The sequence below is a fragment of the Lissotriton helveticus genome, chromosome 5_1, assembly GCF_964261635.1.
Source record: "Lissotriton helveticus chromosome 5_1, aLisHel1.1, whole genome shotgun sequence".
Classification (NCBI taxonomy): Eukaryota; Metazoa; Chordata; class Amphibia; order Caudata; family Salamandridae; genus Lissotriton; species Lissotriton helveticus.
In genome coordinates, this window is record NC_136065.1 from 1,694,140,612 (window position 1) to 1,694,159,983 (window position 19,372).

Consider the following 19,372-nt stretch of genomic DNA (forward strand, 5'->3'; position numbering starts at 1 on the left):
GTGGATTTATTCATATGAAGAACAGCTTAACAACCACAGGTAGCAGGAGAAGTCCTCACAGCATCAGCAATACAGTAACAGTAATAATATCAAGGGAAAACATTCTAAGTTACACAGAGTATTCCAAATGACATAGAAAGATTCCATATGACATCAAGTCATGGAATACCACACAAGGCTCTCCCCATTGCTGAAAGAGACCTTGCGCCACGTCCGAGTTCAGACGCCATTCGTGATCCATCATGCACCGACGGCTGAGTTAGTCCGCCCTGGCATTCAGAGAACCTGCCAGGTGTTGAACCACCAGGGTCACGCCCTGATGTTCCAGCCACTGCCAGAGGCGTAGAGCCTCCTGGCATAGGGTCCACGACCCCACCCCGCCCTGTTTGTTGCAGTACCACATGGCGGTGGTGTTGTCCGTGAACACCTGCACTACACTCCCCCGGACAGAGGGGAGGAATGCCTTCAGTGCTACTCGGATCGCCCGCAGCTCGAGAAGGTTGATATGGAGCCGGGACTCCGCCGGAGACCAGAGGCCTCTGATCTCCGCCTCTCCCATGTGGCTTCCCCAGCCCTGGAGGGACGCGTCCGTCACAACCACGTGCTCCGGGTGGGGTAGGGAGAGGGATCTGCCACTGACCCAATCGCGGTCAGTGAGCCACCACTGCAACTGTCTTGCAGTGCCCTCCGAGATCAAGACATGATCGGATAAGTTGCCCTGATGCTGGGCCCACTGAAACTTCAGGTCCCACTGCAGAGCCCGCATCCGCCACCGGGCGTGATGCACTAGAAGGATGCAGGAGGCCATCAGCCCCAGAAGCCGCAGCGTCAACCTGACCGAGACTCGGGATAAAGGCTGAAAGATCGGAATCAGAGCCTGAATATCCCGAACCCGCTGTTCGGGAGGATAAACCCGAAACTGCGCCGAGCCTGAATATCCCGAACCCGCTGTTCGGGAGGATAAACCCGAAACTGCGCCGAGTCTAGAACCGCTCCGATGAAGAGGAGCTTCTGAGAGGGACACAGGTGCGACTTCGGCACGTTTATGGAGAACCCCAGCAAGTGCAGGAGGTCGGCCGTAGTCTGGAGGTGGCTGACGACTGTCTGGGGCGAGCCCGCCTTCAACAACCAGTCGTCGAGGTAGGGGAAGACTGACAGCCCTAACCTGCGCAGATGAGCTGCGACCGCCGCCATCACTTTTGTGAACACCCGTGGGGCGCTGGTAAGGACGCAGGGGAGCACGGTAAACTGAAAGTGCTCGTGGCCTACCGTGAACCGCAGGTAACGTCGGTGGGCCGGCAGGACGGGGATGTGAAAATAGGCGTCCTGCAAGTCCAACGCTACCATCCAGTCTCCGGGGTCCAGGGAAGCTAGGACCTGAGCCAAAGTCAGCATCTTGAACTTCTCCTTCCGGAGGAAGCCGTTGACGTTCCGTAGATCCAAGATAGGGCATAGGCCCCCTTTGCCCTTCTTGGGTACCAGAAATTAGTGGGAGTAACAACCACACCCTACTTCTGGCCCAGGAACGCGCTAGATGGCCCCCTTGGCCAAGAGGGCCGTGACTTCCTTTTGCAGAAGTTGCAAGTGATCCCCCGACACGTGGTGGAATTGCGGTGGCATGGCTGGAGGGGTCGCCTCGAAGGGGAGGGAGTAGCCCCTACGGACGATTTGCAGCACCCACCTGTCCGACGTGACAGTGCGCCAGTGGAAGAGGTGATGGCGAACCCTGCCCCCCACTGGCGTCACATGGGCCTGAAAACACGGACTAGGAAGGTTTTGAGGCAGGTGCTGCGGAGGGAGGTGGGGACTGGCCTCGCCGTTGTCCCCGACCGCCGCCACGGCGGTTTCCACAGCCGCCACCGCGCTGTTGAACATTCTGCGGTGCGTGGCTGGCAGCACGTGTGGGGGCGCCCCTTCCGTGTCCACGAAAGGAGCGAAAGGCACCCGATTGCTGGGGTGTGGCCGAGAAGCCCAAGGACTTGGCCGTAACCCTGGAGTCCTTAAAACGCTCAAGCGCATGGTCTGCCTTGTCGCCAAAGAGGCGACGGCCATCGAACGGCATGTCAAGAAGAGTGGCCTGGACATCGGCCGAAAAGTTGGCGGTCCTCAACCAGGCGTGGCGTCGAACCGCCACCGTCGTTGCCATCGCCCTGCCCAGTGAGTCCGTGGTATCCAGCCCACACCGGATGGAATATCGCGCTGCATCTCGACCCTCCGCAAGGGCTTGGGTGAGTTTAGCCCGGACCTCCTCCGGACATTGTGGCAGCACGTCCGCGACCGTGTCCCACAGGGTGTGGGTGTAGCGGCCCAAGAGGCATGCGGTATTTACAGACCGCAGTCCCAAACTCAGGGACGAGAACACCTTCTTCCCGAACTGTTCGTACCTCTTGGATTCCCGATCGGGCGGAGCCGTCGGGAATGCGGTCTGGGAAGTAGAGGCCTGGATAACCAGACTCTCGGGGGTGGGATGGGTGGACAAAAAGCAAGGGTCGCCCGGGACCGGGCGGTAGCGTCTGGCCACGTTCCTATCCGCAGGCGGACCTGTGGACCAAGTGCCCACAAGAAAGTCACACAAGGCCTCATTAAACGGCAGCAGGGGCTCACTGGAGCTTGCCTGCGGTTTAAGGACCTCAGTGAGGAGGTTAGTCCTCGCGGCCGCGATGGGGAGCTCAAGGTTTAAGGCCTTGGCGCCCTCGTCAACACTACACTGTAAGCAGCCCCCTCCTCCGTAGCCACGGTGGGAGGGGAGACAAATCCAGTGCCTGGCGAAGTGTCAATACCACTGGCCTCCCCAAGCTCATATGTCCAGTCCTCTGGAGACTGGCACTCCTGTGCCAGAGGATCCGCAGACCCCTCCCAATCACCCTCGTCACCCGTCTCCTGTAGAACAGGGTCAACAGACGGGGCCTTCTCATGGAAATAAAAATCTCCAAAGGCCGTCTGAAGCGGCGCCCAGCGGCGCCGCTCCGGCGCTAGAGTCGGACCGATGGGAAGATTGGGGACGGCGTCCACAGTGGGCGCCGGGGGCGACACCCGCGGGGCCGGCGACGGTGAGGTCGACCGGCGACGACCCGGATCCGGAAGCGGATCCGGTGAGGTCCTGCGGCGCCGGGACCGAAGTCGCCGGCGGCGCCGGGGCCGAAGCACCCGACGGCGTCGGGGCCAAAGCCCCCGACCCGCTAGGGCCTCCAGCCAGGACCGTTAAGCCCGGAGGCGCCACGGGACCCGGCGGAGAAGGGAGGGACCTCATGGCCATGAGGTACCGCTCAACCTCCTCCGGCGTCGCGTCATGCCCAGGGACCCGAAGGTGTGGGGCAGGCGGCGACGCCTGCGACTCCGTCGGAGCCGTGTGGGTGGTGTCACCCGAACCCCCGGCCGCATCGTGCGAAGGTCGGGGTGGGTCGGAGGAACGATGATGCCTCTCCGACCTCTCATGCCTCTTACCTGAGGACTTGAATCCCGACGACCGGTGTCCACTTCCGGAGCTTCGAGGACTCCGACCCTGCGACCGGTCCCTCGACCTCCTGTGGGACCGGGACCTGGAGCGGCGCGGCGCGGGCCGAATGCCGGAGCTCGAGCCGCTTGCGGGACCGCTCCCGCCTAGCCTTCGACGTCAGGGCCCGGCAGTCGGAACAGGTGCGGTCGTCGTGGTCGAGGCCTAAACACTTGAGGCACCGGCGATGGGGGTCGGTAACCGACATCAGTCGGTTGCACTTGGAACAGGGTTTAAACCCGGGAATCCCTACTGGCACCGTCAGAGTCGAAGACTCAAGTTGAGAAATGATCAAAAGATCAAAAAAAAGTTCAGTCAAAAAAGACTAAGGGGTAGAGCTTCTCCGGATCTGCGCTAGCTGGCGCGGAAAAAAGAAGAACTGACGTCAGCGCGCATGGGCGGCGTCTAAGTACTCCGACGACGTCATTCCGGCGCTAACGACGCCGACGACGGACGCGGAGCCGCGAACGACGCCTGCCGGCACGCAGGGGTATTGCTGTGCAAAATATTCCAGATCCAGTCTGACGCCTGGGGATATTCTAAGGTAAGGAATCTATCACTAACGTGTCTCTTTCAGATATATATTGCTTAATTAAGGTTTGGCATGTGTACAGACATGCTTTTTTGCTTGGTTTTACTGTAATTTTATCAGTAACTGTTGATAATAGGTGCAGCTGTGTTTTCTTTTACTGAGTAGGGATTGTGGTTTATTTGTGTTCTTCAATTAAGAAATGTATTGACTCTGGAACTTCGCTTTGTTTGTTACAATAGGGTGTAGGCTATGGATTCCAGGTAGTGTATGCCCCTAACAACGTTAAACATTTTTACTTTTTGTACATAACATAGCATGCATTGGACTGTTCCATTTGGGCAACTAAAGCATAGACATTTAGAGAAGGGAAATGTTGTCAAACTTCTTGGTAGCCTTGTTCCCTTTTAAAATGTCGTTGAACTGATAGAGAGTGGGGTGATTTCTCCAAGTTCAGCTTGGAATTAATTATGCCACTATTCACTTGCATGCTGGTTTTTGCCTGATTGTCTCTAGTGCTTTCGTAACAATTCCACTACTGGAAGTGGAACCTGGGTTCTCCTCATTATTAGATTAGATGATGCGACCCACTCAGGTATCTTCAAAATAATCAAGAAGTGGGGATATCCCCATTAGTGTGATTAAATTATAAGGATTGTCCTTTCCATTGGTGGATCAAAATGTACAGGCAATACATTTTTCCCTCAATTTACCTTGAGATCTTATGTGGAATAATCTTGAATTAGTGAGTTTTTATGCATTTATATTCAGAAAGCTTGATTAAAATTAGAAAAACACCTGAATTTGAGCATGTGAGTATGTTTTCTGTACAGAGTTGATCATTGGCATCTCAACATCCTTCACAATGCTTTGTGTAATGTATTTGTTTGTTTTCTGGTGCAGGAATGCCATGAGTGTGTTGAACATCGTAGTTTGTTTGTTTGATAAAAGCAAATATATGCATGGGATATTGTTCTCAAGATATTGCCCATGGCTGGTATATATTTGTGCAAAGGGAAGATAATGACCTAAAGGTACCATTCATCAGCCATGGTTTTTTTTTTTTTTTTGTAAAACTATTTTTATTGCAGAGTTCAATGCCAGGTATACAACATACGTGCAAGAAATTTGTGCGGGACCTTAAATACCTTCGTTATGTCCAGTCATTACGTACACAGCCTTATAACCCGCATCCCGGAGGCCGGGCGGCAATTAATCATTAAGAATACATTCTCAATCTCCTGGTACAGACGTTCTCAGCGGTCCACCGCCCTCCGCTTTTAACTTTTCCAAACCTTCTTTTCCTCATCGTCCAGCAGTGGGTTGATGAGCCCTCAGTTATAACTGGATTAGTATATCTTCTCCCCCCCTCCCTGCCCCCCTGGTGTCTGTGCCTATATTCGGTGGTCGCATACTCAGTTGTGTTGGTAGTCTCGGGATTTGATGTCAATTATTGGGTGTGTGTGTCCGGTGTTAGTGCTGGGAGTAGAACCGCTTCCCCCGGGGCCCCTGGGTCTACTATTTCCTCCTCTTCTTCACTCTCTACTGCACTGTCCCTAAGAGCCTGGACTAGGATCTCCCATGCTAGCGCCGCTTCCTGAGCTTTCTCATCTGCCTTACGCCTGGCCAGCTGGAACCTAAGCGTGCTCCCCGCTGCAGCCCATTTCAGAAATTCGTTTCATCAGCCATGTTGATGGTTTTAGGAGTACTTGGAGATTAGATTCAGTGATAATGATAATTATCCTTTTTCTTTTACTAGTGATTTTGTTATAAAAGTAAGAAAGGTTCTTATTTACGAGTGAATTTGGGGTTAGCAGAGATTACAATTTGCTTAAATGTTGCCAATGTTGGTAATGGGCACTTGATGTTTGTTTTTCTGGTTTATTGCTCTTTTTAAATTGGGTATGGAGGGCATTTTCCATCTAGGTGGAGGGATCATTTTGGACAGTAGCGTTTAAGTATTGCTCCTGTAGTGGTTGAGGAGGTTGACGCTATACGTTTCAGGTCTTCGGCTGCACTTCAGGCTTCGATACTGGAGATTGCATTTGGGTGATTAAGTTCTCAGGTGCTTTCTACTGTTTTATTGATGGTTGTAGTTCTTCCATAGCATTTGGATGAATATTATTTTGTACACTTCTAGTAGATTGTGTCAATGACACTATTTTCCTTAGAGCAGTGATACACAAAGTGCAGACCTTTTGTCCTTCATATGTGGCCCCCAGCAGAACTACTGCAGAGGGTTGTTGTTTACGTGATTGAGCAGTAACATTCAGGAAGATGTTAAATGCACGGCAAGCATTTATTTACTCTAACTGGAGTAAAAGAGAAGAAACAAATAAGGTGTACCGCACCACTTAACTTTAGGAAAGCGTTATGCTTTTTAAGACCTTTCGCAACAAACGTGTAAAAAATATGATAACGTTTCTTAAAAATTCAAAAAAGTGTATTTCATTAACATGCAGATGCATTTCACCATAGTAAATCAGATTATATCTGTGCATTCATAAGTATTTTTAACAACTGATAGTTTTAAAAAATGAGCGTAGAAACATTCATACCTCCACCCACCCTGACAACAACGCCAATAGTGAACTAAGAGGCAAGTCAGTTGTCACATAGAACCTTCTGGTTGGTCCGGGTTGTTATTTTACATGGAGAACATTGGAGTCTATTAAATCAAATGTGTCCCTTCCTGCACATAAACAATTAGTAAAACAATGACGTTTTGCAGAATCTATGTGTGCTAATGCAGCACACTTGGAAGTTGAAAAAAGCCATTTCTGATTGTTTATGTGCAGGAAGGGAACCCTTCCTGCATATAAACAATCTCCCTATGACGCAGGCATCCTTGCACCATGGTGCGAATGTGCCTGGGCAGGCGCATGGCAGCAGTTTGTGCGCCAGCGCAGGGGGAAGCACAGAGATGCAACATATTGTTGTAAATATGTCGCATCCCTGTGCTTTGAAAGTGACTTAGTGTGGCGCAGCCAAATGGCTTGCGGCACACACTGAATCATTTTTAATGTAAATCTGCCCCATAGAGACAATGATTTATACGTGTAAATCAGTTTATAGAAAATGTTACATAAGGCAAATGCGACTACAAGGTGTAGGATTCACATGTCATCAGTAGCGGTCGGCAGCAAGTGTTTCTGTAGGGCGGTGATGTGGGCAGGGGGAGGGGCAGGGTGGGGTGTAGTAATGTATGGATTACGGAGTTTTACAGGTAAGTAAACATTTAAATAAATAAAACGAATTTCGTTGCGCGCCCTGCATCACATTTGGTGACCCACGTAAAAAATAGCTGTTGAGGAACTACAAAACCTCGATAGAGCAGTGGGATGGGTGAACAGGTTTAGAGAGGTGAGTCATTGGTTAGTGAATTTGGGGCTGAAGGCTATGTGGGACGACTCCAAATCCCTGACAAACAAAGCAGTACCTCTTCTCAAAATGAAGTTCTTGGCTCATAATCAGGGTTCATGTTATGCTGTCATATCACAGGGCACCCTAACAGGACGGTTTTTAGGATTCAGAAATGTATTTTTATTTAAGGCATTTATGGATTAAACTGAACCTCCACACGCACATACACTTTACTTACAATTCAGGTATGGAACACTAACTCTGATTTTTTTCTGAAGTGGATGGACTCGGGCTACCGTAACTCCAATGTGCCCTGCGTGTTCCCTTAGTCCTGAATCTTTAGACGATTATATGTTTTTCTGCCTCTGCTATGCCCAGACTATTGTTTAGGCGACCTGCAGATGCGCTACGAGTTTTAAGATCAGACTCCACTAAACGGCTAGTGTTCACCATCTCACGGTACCTGCTTTATACTTGCCGCATTAGGTCTAAGTTGTTAACCACAAAATAAAGCAGAGTGAAGATCTCTGCCCGTCTTGGGCACCAGAAAGTAGCGAGACTAACAATCACATCCTACTATGGCACTGGCATCTTCTCTACTGCCTCTTTGGCCAAAACGACTTGCACTTTGTTCTGCAAAATGGACAGATGGTCCTCCGTCCGTTGCAGAATGGATTGTGGAAGGTGCAATGGGGAAGAAAGACAAGGCAGAGCAATCCACATAGAATTGGTGGATTCTGTCTCCTACTGGGTGGCTGTGAGCCTGCAAGAGGACCTGAAAGGAATGGTGGAATTGTTTGTCTGGAAAGGCTGGGCAGAGAGGCCCAGAGAGACCCCTACTCTTCTTGAAGTGTTCAAGGGAAGAGTCAGCCTTGTCCCCAAACAGGCGAGTCCCACCGAATGGCATGTCCTTCAGCAAGAACTGGATGTCCCGAGAACTCAGTCGATCACAGCCATGCATGGCGACAAATGGCAATGCTGATGCAAATAGCTTGAACAATTGAGTCAGTGGTATTCCAGCCACAACGGATTGGGAACTTGGCCACATAACAACCATCTTGAATCGCTTCAAAAAGACAAGGCAAAGGTCTTACAGTACACCAGTGAGGAATTGTGCCACTGAGATCCAAAGGGCATGAGTGTAACTGACCAACAAAGAGGAGCCATTGATCGATCGCAGGTCCAATCTGGCTGATAAGAAGAGGCATTTTCTGAATGTCTTGTGGGTGATCGCTGATAGTGGTTCTTTGGAGAAGGGTCTTGTGATTAAAAAAAGGATGGTCGCCTACAGCAGGGCGATGGCGTCTGGCAAATTGTGTGTTAACTGGAGGTCTCAGGAGGCAAGAGCGGCATCAGCATTGATATGCCCGGGGCAGATGTGGGTTTGGGTCCTAGGGGTGGCGTCAGGGCTGGAGCCAAGGGCAGTAGTGGCTCAGAGGATCCAGATGGCACGAAGGGTGAACCTGCCGCTGGTAGTTCTGGTGGAAGACCTCATGCTTCATGGGGCCCAAAGACTCGCCAGAGGGAGTAGGCAGAAATCTGAAGAGTCGGAGCATAGCACCACGAAGCTCTTTGATCTGGCGCAGCATGGCTGAAGGCTCTGTAAATTCAGATTCTGATTGAACCCGCTGCAGAATTGGCTCAGCAGTTAGAGTGAGACGGTTGGGCCGCCCTACGAGTTTCTTCAGGGAAGTGGGAATGGCGTGAAGGAGCAGAACTCCACTTAAACTTTTTGTGTTTTTTGTGCTTATCGGATGACTTGAAGAGTGACAAAGATGGGCCTCTAGAGGGGTTCCATCGACTCCAAGAACGGGACCGGGATTGAGCTTTGGGATTGGAGCCGTCCCAATACTGCTTCTTCTTGTGCTTGGTGACAAAGTTTTGAGTCGTGGTTCCTGATGGCTTTCGGGTTCATCAACGCGCAGTCTTCACAGGTGTTAAGAGATGTGGCCTGACTCCAGACACCTCAGGCATACCTAGTGGGGTACTGTCACAGAGATCTGATTACAAAAGTCCTTACAAGTTTTAAAAACTATTGTCTTACGCTGCAACATCCCTTACACACTGAAAAATCAATTTGTGAGAAGGAAAGGGTCTCTGAGAAATGGAAAGTAGTTCGGGATCTGATAATAGAGGCGGTTAAGGAAAGGAACTGATGTCAGCGCACAGGGGTGGTGCCTATATAGGCCCCCACACGTCAATTCTGGAGCAGAACAGCATGTTATGTTATGTTATTTTATTTTGTATAGCGCACAGATGCCGCAGCCAAGAGGCGTCCCGGCGCTTTTGGAGATGGAACACACAACACAACAGAGAGGACCAGATAACACTAAGACTAACCAGAGGAGAATAGATGAGTTTTTAATTGTTTCCTGAACTGGAGCAGATCAGGGATGCAACGAAGTGAGGCAGGCAAAGAATTCCACAATGTAGCCGCCATCACCGAAAAGGAACGGCCGCCCATTCTGGATTTTTTAAAGCGAGGAACAGTGGCCAAATTTGACCCAGCAGACCGAAGGGATCTTGAGGGAACATAGTGAAGAATGGTCTGGGTGAGAATAGGAGGGGAGGCCAAGTTAAGAATTTTGAAAGTAAGGCACAAAGCCTTGAACTTAATTCTTTTGCCTACTGGGAGCCAGTGGAGGTCGTGGATAGTGCTACGAGCAGAGACAAATTTAGGGAGGCCGACCAGCATCCTGGCCGCCGTATTTTGTATCCGCTGAAGACGGGCCAACTCGGCTTGATTAACACCCAAAAACAGGGAGCTGGCATAGTCCAATCTGGTCAACACCATAGCTTGGACTATAATCTGCCGAGTGTCCGCGTCGAAAAATTTAAAAATGGGCCGTAGGCACTGTAAAGCGCCAAAACAAGTTCCCGCGACACGTTTGATGTGGGGAATAAATGACAGTTGATCATCAAGCCATACGCCCAGATTTTTGACTTCAGTTACAGGAGAGGGAGCAGGTCCCAGCATCCGTGTCACACTGCACCTTCTTCCAGCACGTAGGGATACTAAGGAAAAGTTTACAGATCCAGTCTGGCCCCTGGGGAATATTCAAAAGGAGAGGAATCTGCAGCTAGAAGTCTTTATCAGAAAATAGACTTCTTACATTCAGGGAGGTGCTGTGCAAGTAGTCACATATGAACATTTGTTGTTGTGATGCATTCAAATGACCTCCAGCCCACTGTGCGTTCCCAGTTTTTTAAGGTGGTTATTCTAATATTGTTTAGTAAAAATAAACACAGTTTGTTTTTAAATTTCTGATGTTTTAATGTTAACGCAGGGCTTCCTATTTAAAAATATTATAAATATAGATTGATGAATATTAATTTCGACTTTGAGTGGCTGCTTTTATTGTTCTTCTACAACTATTTCTAGCGTATTAATAACTGATCTTATTTGCAAAATTATGAATGGAGGTGTAATTTACAAACTTTTATGTCACTAAACAATATTACATTTGAAGTGAATTGAACGATAATGAGTGTGTTAGCGGGGAATGAAAGAAAAACAAGTAGGAGAAAGGAGGGAACGAGAAGATGATAGAAGGGATGTAGAGGGGAAATGCAGAGAAGGGATTTTTGGAGTGAGGAAGGAAAAGAAAAAAAATGAGACCACAGAATAGAAGGTGGGTAGATTCAGCAAGAGCTAGGTGCTGGAGAAGAGGAAATGAAGCAGAATAGGTAGTGTCAAGGAAGAAGAGGGCGAGAAAGAAAATAAGCACTGGCAAAGCTAATAGGTCTCACCTTTGGGACCTATGAGTTTTGCCATTGGTTTTCAACAATGCTGTACAGCTTCTCCAATGCTGTGCAGCATGGCTAAAGAGATAGAGGACAAGAGAAAAAGACAGTATGACACAGCCGTAGCGATTGTGTCATTATGGAAGGAAGTATATGCATTATCATTCATGCACTCATCAACAAAAAAACACAAGGGCTTTCTTTTTTGTTTTTATTTTTCTGATCCGTAAATATAAAAAATAAAAACAAATTAGACAAAAGCATTTGTTTTTGAAAAGTAGGTTGGGGGGCAACATGGAGGGTGCAGTTGGGGTGAACCAATGCAGGGAATGCCAGAGGGAAGAACTAATATGGAAAGCACAGGTGGCGGGGGAAACCAACACAAAGGGCAAGGGTGGGGGAAGCAACGTTTGGGCGAGAGAGAGCAAAGTGAAGCTGAGAAGAGAAGCACATAGGCAAGAGAGAGCAATGTGGGGGAGACAAGAACATAAGAGAGACCGCTGGAAAACACATGCAGTCTCTGAGTGCTTAAGCATAAAGAAAGAAGTAGCTCCCTAAAAGTGGAAAAAAAATAGAAAGTAAAAAGGGACGAAGAGAGAAAGATGTAGGAAAGGAAGAAAAGAAAGGGGAGAAGGAGAAAGAGTAGAGGAAAGAAAGGTAGTAAGTAGTAGGTAGAAATACAGCATCCACCTAGCACATGTACAGGACACTCAAAGCGAGGACAAAAGTACCTGTGGGATGTTCATGGGACTAGGGAGGGCTGGTTCCACTTCCATGACCCCAAAAAAAGGGTCAGGTGCATCCTCCAGTGTTTCCATCATACACAGATGATCAGGAAGCAGCAAACCAGCAGGCCTGAGGACAAATACAAAGAGAAATTAGGAAATGAGGGTTAGAATGTGCCCTCATGATGGACAAGAGGTAGGACACCACTGAGCAACGCTTGAGGGGAGAAGATACCAGGGAATCAGAAAACAGGAAAAGCACTGAAGACAGAGAAAGAGTTAAAGTGGAGGCAGTGACAGGAGAGATAGAAGGAGGAGATAGTGAGGAGGGTGGTGACGCAAAGCAAAGATACCTTATAATACTGGATTTTTATAGTTCTGTCACTCTAGTAATAACATACTTTGGACAGAATATGGGACAACTAAGCATTGGCCCCTTGTGGAAGACCAGTTCAGTGGCAGATCAAGGAGCAACAGGAAGTGCCTCTAACCACAACATTGTTTAATATAGGATGAAAGGTAAATCACAACAAACCCTGCGGGGCTATACCATATATATCTTGGAGACTACACTGCACTGCTATCCACGTAGAAACCCCATGGCTTCTGCGGAAAGATGTAAGTGGTGCAATTCTTAAAGGCAAGTAACACTTTTTTCACCAGTACGAGTCACCTTAACATACATGGATTGCCGTTCGAGATTTCTCAAGGCAGAGGATAAATCAAGCGCTTCAATCTGAGGAGGATGAGGATATGCACGGTATTTAAAACAACAGGTTTTCAACAGAGATGTCAAGTTCACATTTTCTTGGCAATTTTTTTTACTGTGCTTTATAGTGACGCCCAGGGCACTGGACAGAACAGCCTTTGTATGGTCCCCATATCATAGATTTGCAATAGCAGTAGATGCCTGCACTGTGATTTCCAAAACAGCAGAAAACATTGCGAGCTGGTTGCTGTAATAAATAAATCCATAGAAAAATTGTTGGTGGAAATGCTTCAATGTACAAGCCCCTCACATTCCGTAGTAAGCAGCCGACCACAGATAGTAGCCATGCATACGGTTCCTAGTTCAGCAGTAGTAAGGGTTGCGTATTTTTATTCTCCAGAGTAGTAGTCATAAAATATAGAATTGTCTATGAGGTCTTTAAATTCGAATTATTACTTACAACTGTTCACTGCCCGACATTAAACACCTTATCAAAGAGGTATCACTAACATCTATCCTTGTGTCAAGCACAAAAAGTGATCTTGAAATGCTTAAGCCACATCTACTCTCTTAGTATAGCAAACCATAAATTACTTGAGTGCCATCTCCATGCACCAACAAGAACTTGATCTGACCTATTTGTAACATCTTCTTGGTTGCCTGCGATAAAATACATTCTGCAGGTTCTTCACTGATATTCATTAGCACTACAATCTTCCTAACCAGTAACACTTTCTGCCATCAATGTACATGGTAAACAACTGACATTTTAAATGCAACAAACAAGAACTGCAGTGTATCTAAACTAGAACTTCCCTGGAAAACCGGAGTAACCTCCGATTTCACGCTCTTACACGCGGACCACAGAAAACTGGCGGACAAGGTGACCGCGCAAGGCCAGGCAATTCAAGAACTCCAACCAAACAAAAATAGTCATGCTATGGTCGTGCAGGATATGATCGACCGTATACACGCCCTTGAAGACAGAGCGGAAGATGCAGAAGGGCGCTCCCGGCGCAGCAATATCCGAGTGGTGGGTCTGCCGGAGGGAAACGAAGGGAAGAATCCTGAACAATATACGGAAACCTGGCTCCGAGACCTACTACCCCGGGGTACCTTATCGGAACAGTTCGTAGTGGAAAGAGCGCACCGTGTACCAACGCAGAGGCCCAAGCCGGGAGCGCGCCCACGACCCTTCCTGTTTAAACTCCTCAACTACAGGGACAGGGACGTGATCCTGCGTGAAGCAAGAAAATTGGGAATGATAAAGGTTGATGGGGCACAAATCATGCTTTTCCCAGACTACACAGCTTTGACGCAGAAGCGCAGGAGCAACTACATGGCCGTGAAACGCCAACTAAGGGAACTGGAGCTCCCGTATTCCTTGCTCTACCCCGCCAGATTGAGGGTGGCCACAAAAGACGGGGCCCATTTTTTCGAGACTCCAGCGGAAGCATGGGACTGGCTGGAGGAATCTGGCCAGTGGTCGGGCACCAGGCCTTGGACGCAGAAGGGGAGGAGTCAGGATACCCGAAAAGCAAACGACGCAGAAGGCAACGACAACAACGGCGAACAAAGTTGACCACACAGGCTCCGAGCCCAGACAACATGAGAGTGGAGCGACAGAATGCAGTGGCAGCAGTCTTGACCCTGAGCTCTTCGCCCAGTGAAGGGACATCAATCTTGTGAGAAGTTGGCCTGATATATGATGCTCACTAGTTCTGGTGATCACCTTGTATCAGTCCAAACAACCCTTATGGTGATTGGTTGTAAGTCAACCTTATAGACCAGCTATCCTAGTGGTAGCATGGACAAAAGCAGTCTTAGGCTAAACTCGTTATGGCATGTGAAGCCAGCTGTTTTACCACAATATAACCCCTTGAATACCAGATGAATTTGAATTTTGAATTTGAATTTGAATTTTAAAATATTTGTAAAGCGCTCTTATACCGAAACCGGTTCCATGGCGCTAGATAGCCGAGAGTCAGTGGGGAACGAGCTAGGCTGCAACAGACCTGGAGAACAGAAGAGTCTTCAATTGCTTACGGAACTCCAGATAGGAGGGAGACATTCTGAGGGACAGTGGGAGTGAGTTCCAAAACGATGGGGCCAGCACGGCAAATCTGGCCCCACCAGCCTTCTGTTTCCTAAAACGAGGGACTGACAGAAGGGACAGGTGGGTAGAGCGGAGTTCTCTAAGCGGAACATAAGGGGAGATAGCTTCGCACAGGAAAGTGGGGGCGGTCCCAGCTCTGGCCTGATAGGTAGTACAGCCCAGCTTGAAAAGCGCCCTCTCCCTCACAGGGAGCCAGTGGAGAGACTGAAGCAAGGGAGTCGTATGATTGGACCTTGAAAGGCCAAAAATCAGGCGAGCCGCCTGATTTTGAATCAGTTGAAGTCGGTGGATGAGGTAAGCCGGAGCGCCATTAAGAATAACATTCCCATAGTCAAGGCGCGACAGCACCATGGCCATGAGAATGAGCTTAAGTGCAGCCGCAGAAAAGAAACGTGAAACCCTCCGGATGGTCCGGAGGGAGAGGAAACAAGCAGACACCACAGAATTGATCTGAGTGTGGAGGGTAAGCTGTGGGTTAATGAAAATGCCCAAAGTTTTAACTTTAAGAGCTGGGAGGGGGGGGGACCGAGAGAAGGGGGCCAGAAGGAAGAGGACCAAGGGCTGCAACCACCCCCCGTCAAGACCAGCTCGGTCTTGTCCGGATTTAATTTGAGGTGGTTGCAGTTCATCCACCCTTGGATGAAAGTCATAACCTTTTGGAAATTAGTGGACGAGGAAAGGGAGGATGAGAGGTCAAAAATGAGTTGGAGGTCATCGGCGTAATTGAACACCGAGACCTCCATCTGCTGTAAAGAAATAATGAGGGGTGAAATGTATAAATTAAATAATAGAGGAGATAAGGACGAGCCTTGTGGTACTCCACAGGTTACCTTCCGAGGGGGGCCCTAAAGTTAGCCAATTGGACGGCCTGTTCCCTGTCGGTCAAAAAGGAGCGGAGCCAGGCAAAGGCCGTGCCCCCAATGCCCGCCGCTTGGACACGGGTTAACAAGATGTCGTGGTCCACCGTGTCAAACGCGGCGGACAGATCTAACAGGACTAGGGCCTGTGGCCGGCCAGTGTCAATCCCCTCCCTAAGTTGGTCCATCACTGACACCACCACCTTCTCAGTTGAGTGCAGCGGGCGGAAGCCCGCCTGTCGGGTGGAAAGGGCGCCAGTGGATTCTACGAAGGAACTGAGAGACCGGGTGACGTGGGCCTCTGAGACCTTCGCAAGGTAAGGGAGGAGAGAGATGGGGCGGTAGTTGGAGGGTAGAGATGGATCCGCCCCTGCCTTTTTCAGAATCGGGATGACAACTGCCGACTTGAGTGCAGAGGGAACAGTGCCACTACTGAGGGAGTGATTAATAACGGTCAAAGGAGGAGAATAGCAATTAGAAAAGAGCTCTTTGAGAGCAAATGCTGGACCTATATCCAGGGGTGATCCCGATGTAGTCCGGGCCAGGAGGGGAAGCAAAGAATCCCGGGTGAGGAGGGGAAACTCAGTGAAAGAGGGGGTGGGTAGGGTAGGGGGGGCAAGGAAGGAGTCCGGAGGTGAAAGGGGAATGTTGGCCTTTATGAGGGCAATCTTTTCAAGGAAATAAGAGCTAAGAGTGTTGCATAGCGTCTGAGAAGGAGGGATTTTGAGGGTCGCCCGGTCAGAAGCAGCAAGCTCGTAGACCGTGGCAAAAATCTCCTTTGACTGATTGTCAGCCGACAAAATTCTCCCTGAAAAGTACTCCCTCTTAGCTTTTAGGATGTCGTGTTTATACTCCTTCATAGACTGAACGAAGCGAGTTTTAAGCTGGGGACAATAGGAACGGCGCCAAGCACGTTCAGCTCTGCGGGTGGCGAGCTTTTTGTCCCTTAAGGCAGGGGTAAACCAACGGTTAGCCGCATGGGCGCGCTTGATGGTCACTCTCTTGAGGGGGACAGTAGAGTTGCACGCCTTTAGCAGCCAGTTGTTAACGGTGGAAAGTTGGGTAGGGAGAGGGAGGTCGGAGAGCTCAGGACTGGTGGCCGCAAGGGCAGAGCAAACTGCGGGGAGGACCGCCTTGTCCCATTTTCTGGCCCAGATGTTTTTGGGCAGGGGGGGTTTGGGCGGTCGACCAAGGTCGGCCGTGAAGCAGATGAGCGAGTGGTCGGACCAGGAACACGGGGCGATAGTTGGAAGGTCCATGGGGATGTTAAGAGACCAGATTTGATCGAGTTGGTGGCCTTTAATGTGGGTAGCCGTGCGAAGCTGAGGAGTGAAGTTTAGGCTAGTGAGCAAAGCCGTAAACTCCTTGGATCTGGTATCTTCCGCCTGGTCATTCGGCCAATAGTTCAGGTCTCCAAGCAACAGTATAGCGGAATTATTCACCACAAGCGTGGCCAGAAGATCCTCAATGGCTGATAGAAACTCGGGAGTGGATTTGGGCGGGCGGTAGAGAAGAATACAGGTTAAAGGTACCCCGAAAGAAGTGGAGCGGACTACCAGGCAATCCACGGCCGGAATCACGGGGGAGGGTAGGGTTTGAAAAAGGAAGTCTGAACGGGTAATTAGGGCCACGCCGCCCCCCGTCTTCCCTCCTGGGCGGTCCATCCTAATGGCCGAGTAATTGGGAGGAAGTATAGACAGCAAACATGGGAGCGAATCATCCCTAAACCATGTTTCCGTCAGGAAAAGCAGGTCGGGCTGTCGTGAGTCGAGCAGATGAAAAAGCTCAAGTTGGTGTCCCACCGCAGACCTGGTATTAAGAAGGATCGCAGAAGCACCAGGTTTAGGATCGTCAGGGGTGCCAAGGAGAGTGTTGGTAGATCTAGAGGGCATCACCGTAAGGGTAGGACAGAAAGGAAGGAGCTGAGGGGCAGAAGTGTCAGGGTGCAAGGTAACCGGGGTGGGGTTGCGTAGGCCAAGTGAGCCAATGCGTTCCAATAAGGAAGCAGGCGGTGAACGAGGGTGCCAGAGTAAATGAAGAATAGCTGAGGAATACCTGAGTGGAGAAAGGGCATGGTGACCGAGCCCGGGCCCCGACCGGCCGCAGACGGGCTTAACTCTGGCGCGACTCCGGCGCGCTTACGTCGCGCCCGCTGCGCTGACGGAAAGGGGCCATCTAAATAGTGATGCGGTCAGGGGGAGTGGCTGAGGTGTTCAGGCCAGCTGCCCAGCCCAAAATGGCGCCCACAGTCACCACCATGAAAGGACACCACACAGGTTGTTATGAAAATAAACAATATATTTATTAATAACAAACACCTCTGAACTCTTTATGAGGTCAGAGGGCTAAGCACATGACAATCTCTTAGGAAAAATACGACAAGTTGCACAAAATTACAATGGTGCCCTAGGGGCACGGCAAACCATATACTACGTAAATGGAATGTGAGAGTTGATAGAAGAAATGGAGCTGTCCAGAGGCTGCAGGACCGCTGGGACTACGCTATCCTAACCTTAGGTAAGTAATAGGAGGCCCACGGGACGCGGGTGCAGAGTGTGAACTCACACGCGGGATGCGTAACAACGTCTATGGACAGTACAGTTCAAGTAAAAGGTAAGTACGGACAATCCTGACTAGTTAGGACTAAAACGACTGTGAAACTGGACACTAGGAGAGTCAAGCTACCCTTGAGCACCGAAATGCTCTCGTTACCTCACCCACGGGCTGCGGGTGCATAGGTGCGAAGTCGTGTCGGGTTTCTGCGTTGAAGTCAATGGAGCCTGAAAGAAAAGATGCTGCAGGCGACCAGGAGGAAGATGTCCGGTGCGATCCAAGGGTGGATCGGTGAAGTAGAGGACCTGAAAGCAGAGGGGACAATGTTCACAGTCACTTGCCAGTGACTGGAGTGGAACCAGGAAGGAACCAGATGTCGTCGTCGCGATCAGGTGAAGAGTGGACGCTTGACTCTGCAGCCACGTGGACTAAGAGGCGTCTTCGACGACCAGGATGGAGGCACGAGCTGTCCCACGCAGGCTCTCGCTGTCGGCGGTGTTGGATCCGGAATCGGCGTCAACAGGCCTTGGCAAAGGCAACCCATGCGGTGAGTGGAGAAAGCGTCTGGTGCGGACTAGGAGAGTCCGGGGTGCCCCTCTTTTGGAAGGGAGCAAGGGCCAGTCTGGAGCAACCAGACCAGCAGCAAAGATTTCAAGGTTCATCGTCTAGGAGGTCACTAGCCAAATGTGATAAGATAACAAGATTTAACAATATTTTTATTGCTCTTTCACTATGTGAGCAATAAAGATGCCTTTAAATCTTGTTATCTTGTCACATTTGCTCTGCTTTCAGAGACAGAGGTCAAAAGTCAGTTTGTCTTCCTTGAAGGTAGAGGATTTTCAGCTCACCCTTTCCGAGTATTCCCTAAAAATAGTTAATCCTGAATAAATCTTGCTCGACAATGTGAGTGGGCAAGTGGAATTTTCAAGCCCTGATTATGTGTTGAACAGCTTTGATGCTTATGCTTATTTAACATCTTTGAGGGTGGGACTTGAGGAGGAAGGATGTGGTCTGAGAGTAACCTTTCTAACTTGAGCCACAGTAGAAATTAGCCATGTGACTTACTTGCAGAGGGGCCTAAGATGACTATTGTACCCCCTCCAACACTTAGTGCCTCATAGCCCCCATGCTAATAGCACACACTGATACCTCCCTTTCACAATGCTAATTTGCCAACTTTTTTTTTCATTACTCCAGCTTGTATTTGGGTAATTGAGTGTTGGGGTTATGTTTAGGGTAAGTTAGGAGACACAGATGGGGTGGACAGGATCTAATTTGGTCAA

At 49.5% G+C, this 19,372-nt stretch overlaps 1 protein-coding gene across 2 annotated transcripts in view; it reads right to left on the reverse strand.

Moving 5' to 3' along the window:
* The window catches only part of REC8 (REC8 meiotic recombination protein), a 690,516-nt gene that overhangs the window by 593,915 nt on the left and 77,229 nt on the right, over positions 1–19,372 (reverse strand). For both annotated transcript variants that reach the window (XM_078644950.1, XM_078644952.1), the window contains one exon: positions 11,861–11,984. In XM_078644950.1, coding sequence (XP_078501076.1) covers positions 11,861–11,984 — 124 coding nt within the window. The remainder of the gene's footprint in view (positions 1–11,860; positions 11,985–19,372) is intronic.